Consider the following 24,092-nt stretch of genomic DNA (forward strand, 5'->3'; position numbering starts at 1 on the left):
ACATGGCATTTAGTTTCCTTTGTTTTTTGTTTTATAACGAAACGGGTAATTCAAATTTAACAAATGCGGCGATTCTCCTCTTTGCTGCTGCTGCTGCTCTCTCTGCCTATACACATATATATAGTACGAATCGCGAATACAAAACAAAAACACGCTGCCAACCGCACAGATAAACGTCTCAACTTGAAGTGAACTCGGCGATACTCGAAAAAAACCCATCAGGCCCAAAAAGCAAATAAGCACGAGTTAGAATCGCAGCGCTCTTAGCTCGCGGAAGAGCGTGGCGAAAGAGCGGGCAAAAAGCCGGGCAAACACGTTTTTCCTACTCTATGTATGTCGCTGTATAACCGATTTTTGGGTGGGCGTGGGCGGCAAAAGTTGGGCTTCGCATATGTATATCACGCATACGCTATGTACATCACGCATACGCCACCGTGCACACGTCACTCTCTCTCACAACAACAACGGCCGGCATGCCCTATAAACCAATAACAACAACCAAACAGCTGTGTGCCTAAGAGCATACGGAGAGGGGAGAGGAAGCCCCAAAGGGCCGGTGCTCTTAAAGCGCGCTCTACGAACACCAACAAAAGTCACTTAACATGTGCTCGTATTGTTGTTGCAGCTCAATATTCGAAAGAGAAACCAGGGCTAAAACAAAAACAAAGTTTTTAAGACCTTGAGATACTTTAAATAAAATTAAATTATTCTTTCTAAGCGAGAGTTACGAAACCATTTTGTTTTGAAATGTGAATGTAAACTTTTGTATTTTAAAAGTAATTCGTTTTAAGGATGTTTATATTATTACATATTTCAATTTTATTACTTCTGGAATGATGGTAAGACCATTAAGTATTGCAAAATTGGTTTACTCTTTCTAAACCAGAGTTACAAAACCATTTTTTACTTTTGTTACTTTTCATTTCATTTTCATTTCATTCTTTTAAAAACAAGAAGTTAAATACTTTTTTAAAAGGTTCCATTTGTAAAAAAAGCCTTTTGAAAACTTAATAAACATCCTTTTTTGTTAATAACCCTTATGTTTAAAAGAAATATACTCCTAAAATCAAATATTATTTGAAAATCCTAAAAGTCAAATCATTATTCGGAACAGAATACTCTTAAAATCGAATTGTAGTTGTAACTATTTTTATTCCAGGTTCTATTTAGGGAAACTGCAAGAAAGATTGATATATAATTTCCGATATCTTTAATGTGCATCTTAGCTCCAAAGATCCCCCCAAACTGCGGCGTGCTACATCCCTGGCTCAAAACTGGTTGCCTGACACAGTGTTGCTGCTGCTGGTGATGTCATGGGCTTAATTTATTTCGCGGCGGCAGAGGCAGCAACAACAACAGCTGTTTTTTCCAGTCGCTGAGCATAAAAGTCGAGCCAGTGCCTTGAATTATAATCGAACTGGAAGTCTGACAGCGGACGACTGAACGATAAGCCCGATGGGGCCGACACACCGACAAGCGGCGAACCAGTGGGTTAAAAGTTTAATGAGTGCCCAAGGTAAAAGCTTACGAAAGTAAACAAATGGCACTCAACGTGTTCAATAAACAACAATAAACTAGCACCGCAAAATAAAAAGATACAAAGAGGGATTACCCCAGGGGCAGTAAGAGCGGAGAGCTCCCGAAGAGAAGCGGCACTCAAGTGCAATCGAAAGTGAGTGCGGTGAGAGAGCGCTCTCTGCCTTTGCCGGCCGGCAAAACCATGACTACCAAATGCAAAAACGCCAACGAATGCACTTTGGTTCTCCATAAGTCGCTCTCGAGTGGATACGCCGCATATGTATGTTTATGCCACATCCTTGTGCAATGTGTCATTTTTTGGAAAACAGGTCTTTCGGCCACACACTTATAAGAGCAAGGCATGCGGGCGAACAGCTGAATATTCATGGCTACTTTAAAATTTAAGTTTAAACACGGCCTGAATAACTAAACAAAAGTATCCACCGTATCCGTAAGGTTGATTTTTATTTTGAAAAATATTTATATTGGACTTAATAATTATCTAAAAAAATGTTTAACTCTCCTATCATTATTAAGAATCTCTTAAATTCTATACACTTTCTAGTCTAGCGCAAATATCTTTATGTGTAAACTTTTATTATAAGAAACTATTTTTCTGCTTATAAAATCACTTAAATTCAGCTGTAACCCAAAAATTAGAAGATAACGAATTGATAAATTTGGTATACCAAATATATAAACACCGTTTTAAAAAATTCTCTAAAAAAGTAACTCAAGAATGTAACATTCCCAAAACTCACCTGCACATTGCCAATAGCATGAGACAGCTTCTGGATGTTGAAGTGCAGACCGGCCAGGTTCTGGACAGGCTCATCGCTGAACTGGGTGCGTTCGATGGTGGCCTTGACGCGATCGATGGACTGCTGGTACTCCCGCCAGCGCTCCGCCTCCTTCTCCAGCTCGCTCTGCTGGGTCTTGGCATTGGCCAGGGTGTTGGTCAACTTGGTCTGGAACTGAGCCAGCTCCGCCGAGAGCTCCGACTGCTCGTAGTTGTTCAGCGAGGACCAGATCTTGTCGGCGGCCTCTTGGATCTGCTTGTGCACCAGGTTACGGATGGGCGCCTCGTTGCCGAAGAAGATCTTGTGCTCGTCGAGATCCTGGACCAGGTGCTCGTAGTCGATGCCGTGCTGGCTGTTCTGCAGGCGCAACTCCGCCTCGTGGACCCAGTCATTGAACTTGGCCACCAGCTGCATGTACTCCAAACGCGAGTCGCGGTTGTTCTTCAGGTACTTCTCGCGCTCCTCGAGCTCGTGGGGCAGGGAGGCAACCAGGGATCTGCCCTCGGAGAGCATTTCCAACAGGGAACTGGGCATGCCAACTTCGGTCTTGACGCCATCATTGATCTTGTTGAACTTGTTGAGGTACGCTTCAATGTCCTGGCTGAGAGCCTGGTGCTTTTGCAGCTCCCGCTCCACGGATTCGGGATCCCGATCCAGCAGAGGACGCGACTTGGCAGCTCCCTCATGGCTGTGCAGCCAATCGAGGATCTCGCTCAGCTCGGCGGCCATCTTCTTGTGGGATTCCAGCTGCAGCTGATGCTTCTGGCGCTGCGATTCCACCGCCTTGCGGAGATTCTGCAGCTGATTCTTTAGGGACTGCAGTTGCTCGGTAATGCTGTTCTTGTCGGCAGCATTGCCCTCGGAGGCGATCTTCTGGCCCTTGTCATTGGCCGAGGCCAGGACACCCTCGCACTCCTGAATCTTCACAATGACATCGTCGTACTTGTTGATCTTATCCTCCAGACTGTCGGGCGAGTTCTCAATGTCAATGATAACATCGGTGTACTTCATGATAAAGGCAATGATCTCGTTGATCAAGGCAATAAACTGCTCGCGGAGCAGGAGGAGCTGGCGCAGATGGGCCAACTGGTCTTCAATCAGCTTAATCATGTCATCCTGCTGGGCCAAAATGCTCTGCAGCTCTGGCAAGTCGTCCATTTGCATGTCGCCCATCTTGCTCTTGCTGTCCTTGAGCTCCTTGAGTATGCCCTCGTAGGCGCCCAACAGATCCTGGACATCTTCAATCCTCGAGCCAATGGGGCGATTCAGTTCCCTGAGCTTCTGCTGAATGGTGCCCAAGAACTGGCTGCAATCGGCCAACCTGCTCTTGGCATCCTTGTACTTCTTGATGTGATCGCCCAGGGCATTCACACGATCATCGATGGTGTTCTTGATCCTGCCATAACGATCCTTCATGTTCTTGATGTCATCGTTGAGCTTCAGCTTATCCGCATTGCTCAAAGTGGGCAGGATGCTCTTTCCTTGCTCGGACACGTCGTTGATGAGTCCGCCCTTGTTCTCGGCATCATTCAGGAGCTTCTTGTAGTGGGCCAACTGCTCCTCCAGAACAGGAAGACTGGTGGTACGCAGCTCACCCTCGGTGGCGGTTTCCATTTCGTTCAACCAATCGCCCATGTTCTTCATCGAATCCTCGAAAGCCTTGCGACCCTGCAGGAGATCATCCAGGGACTTGCCTCGCTTGCTGCTCTCATCCTTCAGGGTCTGGTAATCGGCGGCGATCTCATCCAGGATCTGCTGCAGTGCAGCCTTATCGGCATCATCGCAATCCTTCATTATGTTGGCTGCTTGACGCTGAACATCGGTCAAAACACTGTCGTTGAACTGTTTGGCGTCGTCATCGTACTTCCGGTTCTCCTGGATCTTCTTCTCGATCTCAGTGGAGGTGAGTGGGTGATACACCGGCAGCTTGCGCACCTCGGAGATCTTGGTCTTCAGCCACTGGCGGGCCTTGTCCAGATCGTTCTCCAGGGATTTGCGAGCCTTGCTGGCCTCCAGAGCACGTTCCAGCTCCGCCTTGAGGACTCCCGATAGATTGCGGTTCTCAGAGTTGAGATTACGCAATGCGGACTCCAGCTGGGAGTACTCAACGGGCTCCAACTCCTGCTGCATGTTGGCCACGCGCTTCTCCAGGACATCGGCCAGGGATTGCTTGGCCTCGGCGTCCTTCATCAGGCTCTTGATCTTCTGTTGGCGCGCCTCGGCATCCTTGGGCGTGTAGCCCAAGGGAGTGGGGGCCTGCAGCTCCTCGATCTGCTGCTTCACCCAATTCTGGAGCTGGTCAATCTCGCCCTTGGCTCCCTCCACTCCCTTGTTGGTCACATCCAGGAGTTGGGCCTTGCGATCGATGCGCTTGCCCAGATCGGCAAAACGACGATCCAGAGACTTCATTTGCTCCTCCACCTGCTGGCCATCCAGATTGCTGATGACCTCCGCCACCTGCGAGGCCTTGCCCTTGAGCTCTTGAATCTTGGGGTGACCCTGCAGCTCGTACTCGTTCTTGATCTCATTAATGGCCGCCGTCTTCTGGGCACAGTTCAGGCCAGAGCCGCGATCCAGAACGTCCATGCGTTTGATGAGGGTATCGAACCAGTTCTGGACATCAGCCATTCCCTGGCGATAGCCATCGATGACATTCTGGCCAGCCTGCTTCTTGGCAATGGCGTCCATGAGTTCCGACTCCAGTTTGTCAATGTTGTCATCCAGATCGGTGTCTTCGTCGCCCACTGATGTTAGGGAAGATATATAGTTAGGGAAAGTTAGGGAGTCTCCAGGGATGAAGGTTTTTATGGCACCTGAAAATGAGTCACAATCCTATGGCTAACACTTACATGATCCTGTCATTTCCAGCATCAGCTGAGATCGCTTGTCACCGATGGAGTTCAACAAGTCGTTCATGGACACCAGCTCCTGCTGGGCTGCCTCGGGACGCAGTTTGCAAGGACGCATCATCCAGTCCGAGACAGAGCTCTGCTGCTTCTTCACCCAATCCTGCAGCTCGGCGCGCTGCTTCTGCTGTTGCTCCAGTTCGCTAACGGACGCAGTCAAGCCACCCAAGTGGGATTGCACCTGAATCAGAGGAATCAAAACCAAAGAGTTAGCTAGTAGTATTTAGTAGTATTTTTTAACCAATAAGAACAAGTCATTGATAATATTATAGCCATGCAGTCCGCCACCTGTTCGATCCAAACTAGGTATGGTAAGGATCATCTTACCTTAGCAACTAGTTCATTCAGCTTGCCCACATGGGCGCTATTCAGGCGAACTATCTTACGATAGTTGCTGACACGCTCGTGGGCAATCGGATCCAAAAGCGCCTCATTCACATCGCTGAGCTCAACCTGAATCTCAACATCATCCTCGTCTTCATCATCATCTGTGTTGACACCTTCGGTTGAGCTCCGAGTCTTTGGAGGCGGTTTCTTTATAGCAGCATAGCGCAAGGCATAGCGAATGGTTTTGGTGGGTAGTGCGTTTTACAACATTTTACGGGGAGTGTGGCAAATCAACAAAAGTTAGGGCAGTGTTGGGTTTTGTGTTGGTTAAGGGATTAATAAAAAAAACAAGACGTTGGTTAGAAAATAAGGAAACAATAAAATAAAATAGAGTGGAAGACTAGCATTACTATGTTTTCAAGCTACTGCTACGAAATATTTCCATTCGTTTTGAAAATCGATAAGTACATAAATTTTGAGTATTAAAGGGGATACTACAAATGCATCGCAATAAGGATTAAACGGGTCCTACCTGATCCAGCAGATCCTCCAACTTGGCGCGCACAATGAGCTCCCTTTCGGGAATGGCCTGCATGGCAGTCTCCAGTGGAGAACTGGGACGACTTATGGAGGCAGTGGCTGCCTCACAAGCCTGAACGGCGGCTGCCAGTCGGGACTTCTCATTGTTCAACTTGTTCTGCATTTCCTGGGCACATCTCAGTTGGTTTTGGGCCAACTCCAGACTTGTAGCCGGGGCATCAAGTTCGGTCTGGATAATGGGCTCGTATGTCTCCAGGTTACGCATAATGCTGTCCAAAGTGTCCTCGTACTCCTGGAACTTGGCCAGCGATTCGAGCAGGCGGTTCTTGATCTGCACAGAGGTCTGCAGCAGGGAGTTGTAGCTGTCCTGGATATTCTTCAGCTGGGATTCGACTGTGGGACGAATGGCCGGAGTGGAGGTCTCGTAGCGCTTAATCTGCGCCTGACCCTTGGCATTCAAGTCATCCAAGTTGGTCTGATACTTCTGAATTTCACCCAACAAGGCCTCGTGCTGCTTGATCTGCTCCTGCGTTTGCTCGCGGTTCGAGATGAACAACGAATTGTGGGCCATCAGCTGGAAGGAGATCTGCAGCAGCCACTTCTCCACATCCTGGAGACTCTGGTGGTAGGCATTGTAGTCGAACATCTCCTGTTCCAGCGAGGCAATGTGAGCGGAGCAATCGTTCTTGAGCTTGTCGCAACGGGACTGCAGGCGATTCACTGCATCCACTTCGGTGCCCAAATCACGAGCCTCTGACTGCAGCTGCTCCAGGTCGTTGCCCTTCTGTTTCAGTTCATTCGAAAGGGTCTTGTAGCGCTCTAGCAGGGTCTTCATCTCGCTCAGTTCGCCCTTGGTTTCCGGAGCCACCTTTAGAGTCTTCTCCGTTTCATTCAGCCACTTCTCCAGCTTATCCTTGTTGGCAGCAAAGTCGTTCCAACGATTTTGAGCCTGCTTCAGATCGGTCAACTTCTGCTTGACCGCCAGACCCAGGGCATCCCAGTCCTCACGGACCTTGGTCATCAGTTCCCGCAGCTTCTCCTGCTTATCCTCAGGAGTGATGTTTGAAGCCTTGGAGTAGGCGTCCTGCACCAAGGCCAACAGATGCTGACCCTCGGGCAGACGAGAAGCCAAGGACTGGAGAATATACGGAATTTATATTACCATTTGTTTGTTTATTAACTTAGGATCACTGAAAAATTATATAATATATTGTTAAATAAAAAGATAACTCACATTGACGGTATCCAGTTTCTGGGCAATGATAGCAGCATCACCATCCGTGGAGCAATCATCAAGGACCTGTTGAGCCTTCTCTATCCAGGCATCCATTTCCTTCTTGTAGTTGAGGAACTCAGTGTGATCGGATAGGTTCTTCTCGATCTTGGCCACCAATCCCTGAGCGGAAGTCAACAGCTTGGTATAGTTGGCCTGAGTTTCGATGGTCTGATCCCGAATGCGAGTGCAGGCACTCTGTTCCATGAGCAACTCGCAGTTATCGTTCAGGTCCTCCACATTGTCCTTTTCGGCCAGCACTTCCTCAAGCAGTTTCTGTGGGAAATGAAATACTTTAGTTTCGACATCCAACACTAATTATTGAAAGCACATAAAGCAATTAGGCATTAGACAAGTGTCTGTGTAAATGATTAGCTGCAATTGAGATTACAAAGTGATTAACTGAAAAGTTAGCAGTAGTGATTAGTGTGGGTTAAGTTAATGATTTAATTTCTCACGGTACGGAGGTATTTAGATACAAATTTTGTTGGTCGGTGAGTTATACTTTACGTGCGCGCTTTGGCTATACATATATAATATATTCGATTACATTTTTAGTATTTTTTATTTTTTGGTTAGAGGTGCGTGCGACAGTTGCGAGAGCTCGACTTGACGAAGATTTCTTACCTTGGCATTAACCAAATCTTCGGGAGTCTTGTTTTCGCCTTCCTGGGATTTGGTAACGCGCTTGCCCATCGTTTCGATCCAAAGGTTGATCTTGTTAAACTTCTGCAGGAAGGTCTGCCAGGCGGCCAGGCAAGATTCCAGGCTGCTGCGAGCATCGCGGGACAGAGCCTGGAGCGTTTCCCACTCCGAGGTGAGATGCTTGATCTCCTGGGCCACATTGTCCTGGCCTTCGCTTCCGCTGGTGGCAATCACCGCCTGACTTAGTTCTTCGCAGGCTTCCAGCAGAGACTTGCCCTCCAAGGAGGCGGACTGCAGGTCTCCCAGTCTATTGAGACGGCTCTCCACTTGATCCTTCTCGCCATGGCAGTCGGCACACTGCTCCACCTCGATGCGAGTGCGACGCAGCCAATCCTGCAGCTCATTGTAAGCCTGCTTGTATTTCTCATGGCTATTCACTTGGTTCTCCAGCGACTCAATGATCTTGTTGACCTGCGTCTGCAGCTCATCGAATTTGCCCAGACCCGGTTGGAAGTCATTCACATCCAAGCTGTTGTCCTCCTTGAGACGCTGATTGATCTTCTCCACAATATCATTGTGGCCATTTATGTCACGCTGAATGACGCGGAATTTCTCCAGCGCAGCGCGCTTCTCACTCAAATCATTGAGGAACTCATCACTGGCCTTGACACTAGGCTCCACATCCTCCAGCCATTCGACCAAGATCTTGTAAAGCTTGAAGATCTCCTCCAGCTGGGCCAGGCGGTTGGCCAATTTCTGGCGCACATCGTTGAGGTCCACCAAAAGTTTGTCGAAGTCCTGTTTGAGGGATTCGGTGTCCTCCTGGATCTTGGCTGCTCCATTCTGTTCTGTGTTCATTATGACCTTTTCCTTCAACTCCAAAAGGTAACGCAGCTTGTTCTGACCGGTTTCAAAGCCTTGACGGAGATTCTTCACGGTGTTCAATTTGATTTGAACTTCGTTAAGAGTTCCGGGAATTTGCTCGCACTCGGAAAGCTTCTCGCGGGTCTTCTCAATCCAAGATTGACACTCCTCGTACAGACTGTGATGCTGCTGATGCTCTTGGTAGTGCATCTCCAGACGACGCATCACTTCCTTGGCCAGGGTCAGTAGAGCATTGTATTTGGTGGTCAACTGCATGATGGCATTACTGATCCTTGTGTCGGAGCAAGTCTCCAGCAGAACCTGAGCCTTCATGTTCAGATCGTCCAGAGTCTTCTGCCAGTCGAACAGGGTCTGCAGATGTCCCTGGAATTGCTCAAGGACCACCTTCTTCTGGATCAAGCTATCCTGCAGCTTGTTGTAGGATTGCACCAGAGCTTCGGTCTTGCTTAACCACTCCAGAGCTTCGGTGTACTGATCCTGGTAGTCTGACCACTTGACAATGCCCACCTCCAGATAATCCTTGGCCTTATTAAGGGCTTCCCTGTAAGCATCGAATTCCTCCTGAAGCAGGGCCACCTCCTGTTCGATGATTTCACAATCCTCAGGCTCTGCACTGCGACAAGCGATTTCACCCTGCTCCAGAGCATTCTTCAGTTTCTGGGCACCTTCGGGCAGCTCACCCTGCAGAATCTTCAGTTGGTGTGTCTTCTCGGCCAGAGCTTGTTTATCTCCCGTGGGCTCAGAGCACTTGCTCAAACGTTCCTTGGCATTCCTCAGCCACGTGGCAAACTCATTGCCCGCATCAATCAAAGACTGATAGCTTTCGATGGTGTTCTTCTGCTTTTCATACAGATCCTTGGCCTGCTTGGTGAGATTCTCGTACTTATCGGAGATCTCAGTGCCCGGAGCGCCTTGCTGCAGAACCGAAGCCTTGGAGGTAACCGATTGAATCATGGGTTCGAAGGACACGATGTCCTGGACAATGTTGTTCGTCTGGCGGAGATTGGCCTTGCGTTCGCTCAAGCCACTGCTGAGACCAGGTTGACCCCTCTTGGATTTAACGATCTTCTGTTCGCAGGCCTGCTGCAACTTGGCCTCCCTATCGGTGATCCATTGCTGTAACTGTGAGTAGCTGGAACTGTAGTCAGCCCATTGCAGCAGGTTCGTCTCCAGCTGCACCTTGGCTGTGGACATTTTCTTTACCAGGCGATCCCATTCCGTCTGGAGTTCCTTCATCTCGCTATTAATGGCATCACGACCATCGGAGCGAGTGTTTCGGATTATCTTCTCACCATTATTGATTGCGGTGTGAACCAAATTTTGGCCGACCTCACGGTTGCGAATCAAATCCTGGATTTGCTCCAGGCGACGCTGCAGAGCCTCCTTGGAACCAGCTCCCTCGCCTGCCGACTGAATCACGGACTTCGCATTGGCTATCCAATCCTTGGCAGACTTCATATTAGCATCGTATTCACGATGCTGATCGCGGTTGGTTTCTACTTTCTTAAGGACATCCTTGGCCAGGTTGACCTGAACTTGATAGACGGAACCCAAGTGCCTCAGTTGATTGTTCACATAGGTATCCAGGTGGGACTTAAGCAAACTGGCAGCCGAAGCATTGAACTTATCGATATCATCCTTGCCTTTCTCAAGACGTGACATCACTTCCTTCATATCAGCCACCTGCTTCTCCTTATCTGGAAGATTGGGGCACAGGTTCAGCTTGTGATTCTTCACAAGAATATCGATCTGCTGCAACCATTCTATCAGCCGTTCATACTCCTCCTTATAGGCCCGCCACTGCACCATGGTGACCTCGAGGTTCTCCTTCTGTTGGTTGATTTCACGGAACAAACCCTCGAAGCTGTCGCGCAGGGCACGGATATCATTCCTGATGATCTCTTGCCCTTGAGAAGAGGTACTGGCTAGCACCACTTCTCCGGTGTGGACCAAGTGTTCGACCAGAAGTTCACCCTGAGCTTGTTTGTTAAGAAGAGCTTCCGTAGCTTGGACAGCATTTTCGATGGCCAATTTATCACTTAAGCTGCTCTGTTTCAACGAAGGGAACTTCTCGCGGGCACGACCAATCCAGCTAACCAAATCGTCGTAGGCCTCCTTGAACAAACGATGATCCCTATACTGATCCTGACGATCTGACAGCAGTTTCTGGGTCTTGGCGAAGAGTTCATCGAAGGTATCTAGCACCTTTTGAGCTTGGAAGGCAGCCTGACTTTGTTGACCGCTGGCAATCATCTCCTTGGCCTGGACCTTAAGGGCATCCACATCGATCTTCTCTACGCGAACCTTCTCCTCCGTAGATTTAACACGATCCAACTGAGCTCTCTTCTCTGTCATGGTTGTCTGATGCTCACTCAACTCCTTGACCAGACCATCTAGCCACTCATTGAACTTGCGCACATTTTGCACTTGATCCAGGAAACCAGACCATTGAGTAATAGAGTCATCCAGGTTTGATTTCACATCCATGATACGCAAAGCAATTCCTGACCAGAGATCCTGGAGATCTGTGAGTTCCTTATTTATGGCTTCATGTCCTCCGGGAGCTGTGTTGGCCAACACGTGCTGAGCCTGCTCGAGGATCTTCAAGACACGAGCCGAACCTTCGTCCTTTAGCAAGATAACGTCTTGAATAGTGGCTAGTTTCTTGTCGAGTTCCTTGGGACTCATGGATGACATGTCAGAGCAGTAGTCCAATTTCTCTTTGATATCATTGATCCAAGAGGAGCAATCGGAGATGGCGTTGTCGAAATCTTCATGAGAAGCAACATACTGCTGCCAACGGTTGTTCAGCTCCTTGACCTTGTGGAAGATTTGTTGGTACTTGGTAACCAGCTCGGGACCCGAAGCGCGATTGCTGGTTGGTCCCTTCAGCAGGGTCTGAGCCTTTTCTGTGACATTGTCCACCTCCAATTCCTTGGCACGTACGTCTCCTTGAAGTGCCTTCAGTGCATCCAACTGAGCACGCTTCTTTGGCAGATCCTCCTTGAGATCGATGGCGTGAAGGTTGTTGTCCGTATCACGAATCCAAGCCAAACATTGGTCGCGCAATTGCTCGTACTCTGACCAGTGCTGTAGGCGCGCTTCAATGGCCTCGATGGTCGAGCTGATGGCGGTCAGTAGACTCTCCCATTCCTGCTGGGTGGTATCGATCTGTGACTTGATGTTTACCTGTCCCACATCCACTGTTCCCGGAATGACCTTCTCGCCCAAAGCCCTAACTTGATCGACTCGAGGGAATTCATCGGCCAAGCTGGCCTTCAGATTCTTTAGACGATCAAGATTAGTGTGCAGTGAGATCTGTTCCAGATCCAGATCTCCCCAATAGTGAACCGTATTGAGGGTGGCATCGATGAACTCTTGAGCATCCATCACAGCCTTGGAGTACTGCTGATGGGCACTCACAATTCCTTCATAGCGTTCCACGTAGTTCTGTGCTCGCTTCTGAAGTTTTCCAAATCGATCAGAAATGTCCTTAAGTATTTGATCTACAAGGTCCGTCTTCTCTGGCAGATTGGCGGCAATCTCTTGAAGATTACCCAACTCCACCTGGTGGTTGTTGATGTCATTGAGGATGTCACGATAGGTCTGCAGTTTAGTGCGTTTCTCATCCAACGTTGTTTTCAGCTCAATATCAGCAGGAAGAGCATTCTCTGTTTCTTCCAACCAGCTCTTGAGGGTGTCAGCGATCTCATCAAAGCCAGACCATTTGGCGATTTTGTCCTGAATCTTTCTCGCTGTGATGGCAATGTTGTCAAACAACTGGTCGAATGTCAGATCATCCAGTTGACTGCGAATGGCCTCACGGCCTTCCGTTGCGGTGGATCCGTAGCACTTTTCACCCAGTTCAACGGTGCTATTCAGAAGCTGAGTAGCAGTGGGCTGCTGAGCCAGAAGCTCCTGGATAACCAGTTGTTTCTTCAGAAGATCGTCACGAGATGCTACTGTGGACAAATCGCAGCAATCATCGTAGCGTGCCTGGGCATTAGCCAACCAATCGGCACACTGCTTGTACTTGTCATTGAAGTGGGCATGATCTTGGACAGCCTGCTCGCACTTCTTAAGGATCTCCTTGGCGGTGGCCTGTATCGATTGGAATCGGGAGGAGACCTGTTGCACATTTACAGCAATCCTGGTTTCACCAGAACTTTGCACCAGTTCCGAGGTATCGTCCTTCATCTTGTCAAAGTCAGCTTCGTTTTGACGCAAATTCTGAGCCAACGACTGGAAGCGATTCAGCTGCTCTTCCTTCTCCTCAAACGAAGATTTCAGATTGTAGTTCTTCAGAGCATTCTCCGCCTCACCCAACCAATTGATCAGGCGATCCAAGTTGACCTCGTAATCATTCCATTGTTGAAGGCGATTCTCCAGTCCACTCTTAACGTCGCTCAAAGAAGCACCGAATTTCTCAAAGTCAGCATGCAAGTTGGCCAGATCACGGGCCATAGCCTCCTTGGACCGGGCGGGAATATTACTAGCCTGTTGCTCAATGTGATCCTCGAGGGATTTAAGTTTGGCAACTCCTTCCGGCAAGGCATCCTGAATTTCGTTGATCTTTTGAAGACGGGCTTGCAGGGCTGCTTTGTTACCTGAGTAGTCAGAGTAACCGGTGAGACGATCCCAAAGATTCTTCTGGTAGTCCTGTTGGGCCTTCTGCAGCTCACTGAACTGCTGGTAGACATCGAAAGCTCCGTCTAGATCGGCAACTAATTTGGCACAGTCTTGACCCACTTGCTCATAGCGCTTGTTCACCTCGGCAACCGCCTTGGAGATTTCATCTGCATTAGCAGGAGCTGCACTTCCCAGAAGGGCTGCTGCCTTTTCGTTCACTGCCTCAACGATGCGTTTATGGGAGTTGATATCCTGATTGGTGGCCTTGTACTTGTACAACTTCGAGCGGATTTCCTGGGCGCTGGTCCAGGTAGCTGGGCTTTCATTGTGAAGAAGTTTCTCCACTTGATCCAACCAGTTGACTGTTTGATTGAGAATATCCTGATAGCTGGAGAGCTGAACACCCTGGGCCTCCTGACGTTTCTCTAGGTTACGGATGCCCTCGTCCAGTTTGTCCCAACGATCACGGATATCACGCAGGTCCTTGCGAATCTTCTCCCTGCCCTGAGTTGAAGTCTCCGGCAGAGCCTTCTCTCCAGCTGCATTCAAAGCAGCGAACAAGCTCTCAGCTTGCTCTTTTTCAGAGAGCAGGATTTGAAGAATGTTCGAACTCTGGGTAGGCTCATCCAAAAGGACCTTCTCCATCTGCGCTTCAATGGGTTGCAACCACAAGTCCACCTCGTTGTACTTGTCTTGGTAGAACTGGTGATCATCGACCAGGTTGGACCAGCGGTTGACCACTTCCTTGCTAAGAACCTGAAGCAGCTGATAGCGATTGGTGATCTGGGTGGTTAGTGTCTTCAGACGATCGGCTCCACAGTTGTTCAGCAGAGCATGGGCAGCATCTCCAAAGGCATCGATCTCTTTCTCCTTTTGAAGAATCAGTTCCCTTTGGATCTTATACTTCTCCAGCTGTTCCACTTTCTCGTGGAGCGTTGATTTCAACTGCTGCTCACGGAAAACAGCCTCTGCATTGCGGCACCACTTGGTAAGTTCTTCCAATGCCTTCTCAAATTTGTCCCACTGGGCAAGAACATCCTTCTGCTTGCCCTCAATGCCCTCGATGTCATCAAAGTGACTCTTCATGGTGGTCTCCAGCTCCTCGATCTCCTTGTCCAGCACTTCGTTGCCCTTCTCGGAGGTCGTGGCCTTTACCTTCTCAAAGAGATCACGTATATCGCTGATCAACTTCAAGGCCTGTGGTTTGTTCTGAGCCAACTGTCCCAAGGTTTCAATCTTGCGCTTAATGTCAGCCTTCTCGCCATAGGCATCATCGCACTCCAGCAACTTAGCCTTCTCATTCGAGATCCAGGTCTTGGCCGAGGATAAGGCATTGTTCAATTCATTATGCTTCTGGACACAATCCTCCAGGTTGTGCAATATCTCATCGGACTTTTGGACAATGTTCTGGAACAGCTGCTTGATCGAGGCCAGGTACACATTCAACGAGTTATCCTTGATCTGATCCACTAGGATCTGAGCCTTATCACAGACATTATCGACAAGAACATTGTGCGTGGTTATTTCCTGATGGAGCAGCTTGTGATTCTGCAGTTGGGCACGTTTCTCCTGCAGAGTCGTCTTCGGTTCGGTGTGGCTCTGCATGGCCTTGTCCACATCCTTCAGCCACTTGGTGAGCTGATCCTGGGCAATGCTAAACTCGTTGAACTGCAGCAGACACTGATCTATCTTTTGTGTGGCCGAGTTCAAGTCATCGGTGTAGTTGTCCCACAGGGTGCGCAGCGAACGCAACTGCTGACGGATGATTTCACGGCCTTCCGGACTGGTGTGACCATAGAGCTTCTCTCCGCGATCGATGAGACCCTCGAAGAGAGTGGAGTCGGATAAGCGCTTGTCGGACATCTCACGGAGCTTGTTCTGCTGTTCCTGCAGCACGCTCTGATCACCGACGATGTCAGTGGCCTTAGCTAAATCGTCGACCGAAGCCTGAAGGCTCTGCTTGAATGCATCGAAATCGTTGTCGAAGCTTTCGTGGTCCTTCACATAGTTCACATACTTGGCTATCGATTCCTTGCACAGATTTTTCAGAGTCTGATAGCGAGTGTTCAGGCGGGACAACTTAAGGTTCAAATCGGTTTCGCCCTCAATTTCACGACCTTGGTCCATTAGCTCATTGATAGCCGCACCACGGCGTTCAATGTCCTTTGCAATCTCCTGGAGCTGCTTCAAATGCGCATTCTTGGCTTCCGCAGTACTCTTAAGGTTCTGGTTCTTAACCACCGCCTCCACATTCTTCATCCAGTTGTCAAGCTCTTCAATGATCGTGTCAAACTCATCCCATTTAGAGCACAGCTGCTTCAGTTTTACCAAGGAGTCCTGGCACAGAGTCATGAAATCTTCCCAAGACTGCTTAGGTTCCTCAAAGCCCTTGAGCAGAGCTGGATGACCACTGGGATGGGTCTGTGTGAGCACCGTTTCCAATAGCTTGTGACAGGTATCGAAAATGGAATCACCCTCCGGCTTGTGCTGCAATAGGTTTTCCACTACAAGAAGCTTCTCCTCGGCGCCCTCCTTTTCAAAGGTGGTCTCGTTGAGGATGTCAATGGCTTCGGATTTAATGGTATTAAGCCAATCTTGTGCTTTTTCTAAAACCTGATCGTAAGCCTCATGCTTTACCACATGATTACCCACGGTTGTAATCCTATCGGAAATCTTCTTGGAGAGTGTGTTGTACTCTTGAATGGACTCGTCGGTCTTTCTCTCCGATTCATCGTCGCAAAGGGTCACAGCCTTGTCGTGCAATTGCTTCAGGGCATTCTTGTGAAGGGTAATCTCCTGCAGCTGGGTTTTGTAGTTTTGAAGAGCAGCCTTTTTGGTGGCCAAGGTTGGGTACAATTCGTCACCGGCGGGAACCTTAGCCTTCGATTCGTTAAGGTAGTGCGAAACCTGAGTGTAGCTTTCCTCGATGGAAGTCTTTTGAATCAAAACACCCTCAACTTGCTGCATGAATGCATTGGCCTCATCTCGCAGATAGTCGAACTTCTCACGCATTTGGCGAAGGTCAGAGCGTATACGTTCGCGATTATCAGGGGAAACCACCGGATACAGGGCCTCACCAATATCAACGGCATTATTCAGCAGAACCTGTCCATTATCAAAGGTCTTGATGTAGTTCTTGACGGTCTGAAGCTGTTGAGCTGTGGCAGAAGAAGATCCAGGAGATCCCATGCGGGCCAGCTCCTGGAACTCGATCTTAGCGTCCCCGAACCACTCATTGAAATCCTTGGCTGCCTTAGCGAAGTTGGCGTTCGACAACTGGGCACTACGGATCTTATCGATGTAGCCAGTCAGTGCCTTATACACAGCCTGATAACGCTGCACCAGATGAGTGACAAACTGTCCGATTCTCGCCTCTGGGTTCTTCTCAATAAGCTGTTGGGATGTCTGCTCAAGGTTGTTGATTATGGGCTCATGGGCCAAGACATCCTGTTGGAGGATAGACAATTCCTGAAGCTTTTGCGGTACCTCGGGGAGATTGACTTGACTGCTAGTCTCTGCCTTAACGCGTCCTTCGACGTCACGCAACCAGTTGGAAATCTGTTCATTGGATTGCTCGTACTGCGACCACAAATCGACGTTCTCATCGAGGATGCCCTTGATTTTGTCAAAGCTATCTTGCAGAGCCTGCATGTCCTTACGTAGAAGCTCAGCATCCTTGGTAAGCTCGGCCAGGTTTTGTGGCGACTCCACAGCCTTCAACATCTCCAGTGACTTCAGTGTCTCGGCATGTCGCGCCTTGCAATCATCAATGCTCTTGCTGACCTCCTGCAACGAAGACTTTTTCACGTCAAGGTTGTATTTGTCACTGGAAGACTCCGGCTGACACCAGGCCACCTTTTCGCGCTGAGTAGCAATGATGCGCTTCAGCATGCCCACTTTGTCTGCGTGGAATTTCTTGAGGAACTGCAGCAGGGAACTCTCGATCTTTTTAGCATACAGATCCACGTTCTCATAGCGTTTCTGCACGTTGTTCAGCTCCTTGGGTATGATGGACTCACTGAAAGTGGGATACAGGTTGCGCAACTCATCGACCTTTTGCTTGATATTGTCAATTTCGTTTCCACTGTTGTCGAGTTCGCCACGCAGAGCACGGCATTGCAGAAGACGTTCCATGATCTTGTTGTTATCCCCGGACATGTCGTCGCACTTGATCAATTGCTCACGGAGTTTGCTCACCTTCTCGCCGGCTTCCTTGGAGCGTTTGCGCAACTCTTGTTCCTGATCGTTAAACGAAGTGGTAACGGCACTCAAGCGATCAGCATTGTTGCTCACCTCAGCAAACTGCTCGGTCAAGAGTTGATTGAGTGCAGACAGAGCGGGGATCTCTGCGCCCTTGTTGATCTTCACCAAATCATTTGTTTTCTCCACAATCGAATCCTTCAGGGCCTGGTAGGAAGGCAACTCCGTGCGATACTTGCTCAGACGCATGGGTCCAAACTCAATTTCGATTGAGTTATCCGCAGCATCGCAGAGTCCCTGGTTCGTTTCGGACAACCAGGGGAGAAGGTCCTTCTTGGCATCCTCGATCTGTGACCAAATAACCGCTTCTGTCTCGTAGACATGGGCGTTCTTGGCTGTCTTGTCATGCAGATCCTGCCAGTGTTGTTTAGCAGCTGTTACCTCCTGCGGCACTTCCTGGGGAATTGGCTCTCCGATGGCACTGAAAAGTTTGCCCACATTATTGCCACGACGCTCCAGTTCATCCAAACTAAGCTTGGATTTGCGCAACTGCTCCATGGTCTTCCTAGTCTTCTCGGAAGCCTGATGCAGTTCGGTTTCATCTCGTGGCTGTTGAGGTATGGCGTTAAACAAATCTTCTGCCTTCTTTAGCTCCTTGGAGAACTTGTCCTTGGAGTCAGCATATTCCCTCAAGGCCTGGCTGATAAGGTTGTACTTCTGAATGCGATCGGCAATCTCGTTCTGCAGAGAATCGTAGTTCTTATCCATGACAAGAAGGCTCTCCTGAATGGCAGGCATGCTGGCAATATCCTCACGCATCAGCAGAGAACCTTCGTCATGAATGCGATTCTTCAGATCCGCCTGGTATTTCAAAGCCTCATTCAGAGCAACCAGATCGGCGATGATCTGATCGATGTTGTTCAAGGTGGGATGCTGTCTGAGAATCTCGTCGAGCTTGGCGCGATTCTCTTGCAGAGCCTGTCCAAAGTTGTGCTCCAGGGCATGGAACTTGTCCTTGCGTACGGTCATCTGTTGGAGTTGCTGCTGTTGGTTCTGCGAGCGGAGCTTCAAGTTCTCCAGTTTATTCTCAACATCGTTTACAATTTGAGTGGCAATCAGTGGGCGGCGGGACAAAGCATCCCTCAACTGGATGGCTGGGTTTTCATCGATCTCCTTGGCCTGACCCTTCCAGTAGGAAATACCCTGACCTAAATTGTCGATCTCATCGATTACCTTGGACAGCTCCTCGGCAGCGGGTCCTTCGGGCTTGTCAAGCTGGTGTTTCAGGTAGTTCAAATGCGATTCCGTGTCGTTCTTCCAGCCCAGCAGCTCAGTCCACTTCTCCAGAGCCGCCTTCTTCTGCAGCATGTTAGTCTCCAGATTTTGGTAGTTCACCACCAAAGCGGTGTAGGCATCGTTCAGGGCATTCGACTCTTCGGGAGTGGCTCCCAAGGCCAATTGCTTAACCTCATCGTAAATGGCATTAAAGCTTGGCTTCTTATCGGCATGTTCCTGCAGTAAGGCATGGATGACATGCAGACTGGTCTCAACACGCTCTGGGTTGATTTCCTCCACTTGGGTGACCTGGTTGCGAAGCTGCTCCATCCAGTTGGAGAAGTTAACCAGTTTGGCATTGAAGTCCTGCCGCGAGATAATGGCATCGGAAACTTCGTTGATGTGTCCGCGAGTGGCTTCCGAAAGTTTCTGCAACTTGCCCTTCATTTGGTTCACGCGATCCTTCAAAGCTGCTGCCCCCTCAGGAGCCAAGTGCAAACTAATCTGGTCGGCATTCTGACCCAAGGTCACGAGCTTGGCCTGCTGCTGCGAGATCTCGTTGTTGAAGGACTTCAGTTTGACCAGCTCTTTTTCGAGCTTGTCAATGTGTGGGGTGTTGAGAACGGCTGGACGGCGAGACATCAGCTGCTCACCCTGGTCAACCCAATCCTCGAGCTTGGCGGCATCGGCGTCAAACGACTTCCAATTGGCCACCAACTTCTCCAGCTTGGCGCTCGCCTGCTTCGCGTTCTCATGGACAGCCGTCCAACGCGAATGCATGGCGTCCAGTTCGTCGGGGGCATTGGTCTTACATAACATTTTATGACTGATGTTTGAAATGCCATGGAGCTTGTCCAATTGCTCCTGGCACTGTGTCTCGAATTGTTGGGCATTCTGTTGCATGGCAACGGCTTCTTCGAGGGAGATGGGCTTAGAAACTACATTATTTACCTTGACTTCGCTTTGCTCCACGGCTGGCTTGATTTGCTGCAGACCGGCCTGGAACTGCTGCCAGTTGACCAGATCCTCCTGCACAGCCTGTGCCTGGTGGTCCACGTTGCGGTTGATGGCGCTGAGAACCTCCTGCAGCTTGGTGATCTCGCCCTTGAGTCGCTTGGCCTCGGCAATGTTGCCCTCCTTGGGGGCCAACTCGGAGGCATCGGCGGCCAGAAGATCCAGTTGCTTCATGCGATCCCCAAGGATACGCTTGAAGGCCTGCACCTTGACCACACGCTCCTCCGGTGTGAGATCCTCGGACTGAAGGGCCTCGATGTTCTTGGGCGCAACCTTGTTGGCCCATTCCTGCAGTTCGGCGAGACGTGTCTTGTAGTTGTTCCACTTGGCACTGTAGTCCTCCAGATAGCCGACGCGATCCTTCACATGCTCCATGGTGTTGAAGAACATCTTCTCCACCTCGGTCACTTCCTTCTCCAGGATGGGGCGCTTGTCGGGAGCAGCCAGAGGAGCCAGTTCTGATTTGAGAGCATGCAACTTGGGCAAAAGTTGATGGGAAGCCTGCTGCAGTTGCACATTGAGATCCCTCTTGGACTTCAGATCCTGGCTGACATTCTTCGGATCGGTTTGCAATGGAGTCAGGGAACGGAGCTCAGTCTCGGCAGTTTGCAACATGGAGAAGATGTCATTCTTCTGGTCCACGAAGTCGCTCCACACGGCCTGGGTGCCCTTGAGGGCCTGCAGTTTGTCAGAGGTTTCGGTGTAGGCCTGGTTCCATCCAGTCTCCAGGTTCTTGACCTCGGCATTAACAAACGCTGGGGCATGCACGTCCTTGATAAGATCACGTCCTCTCTGTAGCATGGACATGATGTGAGGACGCTGGTGATCCAGCTGATTGATGGCATACTGCTGCTCTTCAATCAGGCGATTCACACGCTCCAGACTGTCGGGAGCTGGTATGTTGGCCGTCTGATCCTTGACCTTGCTCAGCAGACACACAACCTCGTGAACTTCGCGGCGGTAGGTATAGCACTTGGAGAACACTTCCGTCTTGACCATGGTGATCTCAATCGTGGGGATGAGGTTCTTGTAGCGAGCGATCAGGTCCTCCAGTTTCTTCTGCTCCAGATTGGCCTCATCTTCGGTAGCGTAGCTGAGAAGAGAGTCCAATGTCTTGACCAGCCATTTCATATCCTCGCGCTTGTTGTCAGCATCCTGGCAGATTTTCTGTTATAAATAAAATAAATTTTATAAGTAAGGGGTTACCGAATAGTTATGTGATGCCAGATGCCTATGTGCTCTCTCTTAATAGGTATTTAGTGAACTTTTAAAGAAAGGCAAGGGCATCATCGTGATATTAAATAATAAAAGCAGATTAGTTACCACTAGCTCCCTTAGCTTTAGGCATGCATGATGGGGTAATGAGAAGATTATTTAGGAATGATTCAGATGGGCAGCTTAAGCAAAGCTATTCTATAAATCTCACCTGGAAGACGACCTTCTCCTTCTCGAATTCCTCCATGGTATTGACTTCATTGACGATATTTTTAAGGCTCTGGTCCACGCCGTTCATCCAGTTGACCATATCGTTGAATTTCAAATGGTAGCCCTCCCATTGGGCAGGGATTTGCTGGAGGGTCTGGCGCATGTCGCCCAGTTTATTGGACAGCAGTTGCCACTGCGACTTGGCATTGTCGTAGGCCTGATCCAGGCTAATGTCACCGGGCTGTTGTTGCCTGTGGGCCTGGGCCAGACGTTGCATGTTCTGAAGGCAACGCTCTAGGCGAGGAACCACATCCTGTTGCAGGAGGAACTGCTGGTTGCGCTGCAAAATGGAGTCCACGTCCTCGTTGCGGTTGAGGGCCTGCTGCTCCAGCTGCAACTCCTTCTCCACATCCTTCAGGGACTGATAGAAGGCATTCTCATCCAGTCTGAATTCCAGTTTCAATAGATGCAACGGAGCCTGGGAAAGCACGTTCTTCCAGCGGGATTGCAATTGCTCCACACTTTGCACCACAGCAGGTTGCTCCTGGGCGGGCAGAGTGGTCAGAAGTTGCTGAGCCGACTGGACCAGGTCGTTCATCCAGCGATCGTTGACCTGCTCAAAGAAGTACTTCTGGGTCTCGATTGTGGTCTTAGACTCGATGTGCTTCTCCACCAGCATGGATTCGGCCTGGGTGAGCCATTCGCTGACCACACGTTCGTTGTCCTTGAAGTTGCTCCATCCACCGGATGCCGCGTCCAAGCGCTGTTCCCACTGCTGGGCATTCTGGATCACATAGTTGAAGCGCTCGTTCAGCTGCTGCATTTGCTGCGAAGCTGGAGCAGTGTCGATCTTGTCATCCGCGGACACGGCTTTCAGCAGGTTCTGGAACACCTTGTTCTTGCTCTCCAGCATGGAACGATAGTAGACGGTGCGCGAGAAGTAGGTCTTGTGCTTTTGCAGTTGCTCATTGATGGCCTCACGTCCTCCGGTAAGATTGTGGGTTCCCAGAAGCTGTTCGGCCTCGCTCAACCACTGATGGATCTCCTTTTGACCCGCCTCCAGGGATTCTTGTTGAATCTGCAGTTGGTGGAAGAGATGCAGCTTGGCAGGCAACTGGGCGCGTATGCGCACCAGGGATTCCTTCTCCTGCTTCAGCAGCTTCATCATCTTGTCCACCTCGTCGCGGGACAGGTCTTGGATCAGCGATTGGAAGTTCCTGCTGATGGTCTTGAACAGCTCCTCGTTGTCATCGATTTCGCTGGCCAGCTGCTGCAGCTGCTGGCCATATTGCTTGATCTGCTCACTGTTTCCGAGCACCTGCCTCTGGTCCAGAACGCTTTCGGCTCCTCGCAGCCACCTGGAGAGCTGTTCTATGCCCGATTTGTACTCCTGGCGGGATCGGATAATGTCTCCAGCATGCATATACTGCTTGGTGTTGGCGAACAAGCGCTCGAAGCGCTCAGAGAGAGCTCCATGCCGCTGGCGCAACTGCTGGGCAATGGGCTCCTCGCAGGAGGCAATCAAATAGTTGGCAGAGTTGGCCAGGGCATCGAACTTGTCCTTCCACACGGGTATGTCCTGGAAGAAGTCTAGACGCTCGTCCTCGCTCTGGTTCACCTTCTGCTCGGCCAGCAGGAGCCACTCCTCGCAGCTGGGGGCCAATTGGTTCCAGCTGCGCCAGCAGTTGACCACTTCCTCCAGGGAGTTCTGACAGCACTTGAGCTCCATGGAGACGCGCTTCCAACGCTCCTCGGTTTCGTACATAAAGCGATCGATGTCGTTGATCTCCTTGCGCGGCACATTACCGTCGCGCTTGTACTCCTCCACCACCTGTTGCATGTCGACAAAGGCCTTCTGGAACTCCTGGAAGATCTTGTTGCGCGACACAAAGTTCTTGTACTGCTCCAGCTGCTGGGCCACCTTCTCCTCCTGCCCATACTTTCCAGTCCAGCCGCGCATCTTGTTCTCCACCAGATTGAGGAAGGCAATCAGGCAGCACTTGTGCTCCAGGAACTTCAGTCGAATCCTGCGCTCCGCCGCCTTGGGTCCGACCTCCTGAAGGCGGCGCTCCATGTTGCGCAGCTGCTCCAGGGGAATCTGCTGGGCCAATGGTGACCGCTTGGCATTGTCGAACATGGCCAATATGCGAGGCAGATCGGCGAAGAAGAGCTTGTGCTCCTCCAGCTTCCTGCTTATCACAGCGGCCGTCTCCTCGTTCATGGCATTGGGTATGTCGTTGTCCATCAAAAGTTTCTCTGCTTCGGCCAACCATTTGCCAATGGTGCCGAAGTCGCCGGGCAGCTCGGAGTCCAGCAGCCAGAGCCAGTACATCATCTGGTACTGGAGGCGCTGCCACAGCTCGTTGATCTCCTCCCAAGACTGGCGGGAGACCTGCAGGAATCCGCTCTGGCTCTCGATGAGCTGTTTCAGGCGGTTGTAGGCCGCCAAATGGGCGTCGACTTCAGAACGTGCCAGTAGGTATTCACTGAAATCGCGTGGGAACGAGCTCGTCATGACCATGGGCTCGTACTCGGTGGTCTTCTCCACCAGGAAGCGACGCAGCTCGTCCGCCTCCTGCTGCACATGCGATTGGTCGCGGGAAGCACCCTGGAAAAATAATAGTATTTTTTAACTAAAAGATCTATAAATAATAA

General features: G+C 50.0%; 1 protein-coding gene across 26 annotated transcripts in view; it reads right to left on the reverse strand.

The window, feature by feature from the left end:
• LOC108028949 (muscle-specific protein 300 kDa) overlaps positions 1 to 24,092 on the reverse strand; it is a 108,203-nt gene that overhangs the window by 59,054 nt on the left and 25,057 nt on the right. For 22 of the 26 annotated variants that reach the window (XM_050885731.1, XM_050885730.1, XM_050885720.1 and 19 more), the window contains 7 exons: positions 21,439 to 24,045; positions 7,992 to 21,179; positions 7,326 to 7,640; positions 6,084 to 7,226; positions 5,552 to 5,758; positions 5,168 to 5,405; positions 2,280 to 5,062 (listed from right to left, as the gene is read on the reverse strand). In XM_050885731.1, the coding sequence (XP_050741688.1) occupies positions 2,280 to 5,062; positions 5,168 to 5,405; positions 5,552 to 5,758; positions 6,084 to 7,226; positions 7,326 to 7,640; positions 7,992 to 21,179; positions 21,439 to 24,045 (20,481 nt within the window). The remainder of the gene's footprint in view (positions 1 to 2,279; positions 5,063 to 5,167; positions 5,406 to 5,551; positions 5,759 to 6,083; positions 7,227 to 7,325; positions 7,641 to 7,991; positions 21,180 to 21,438; positions 24,046 to 24,092) is intronic. The other 4 variants (XM_050885732.1, XM_050885735.1, XM_050885729.1 and 1 more) reach the window with 1 other exon arrangement.

Source organism: Drosophila biarmipes, chromosome 2L, assembly GCF_025231255.1.
Source record: "Drosophila biarmipes strain raj3 chromosome 2L, RU_DBia_V1.1, whole genome shotgun sequence".
In the NCBI taxonomy this organism is placed as follows: domain Eukaryota; kingdom Metazoa; phylum Arthropoda; class Insecta; order Diptera; family Drosophilidae; genus Drosophila; species Drosophila biarmipes.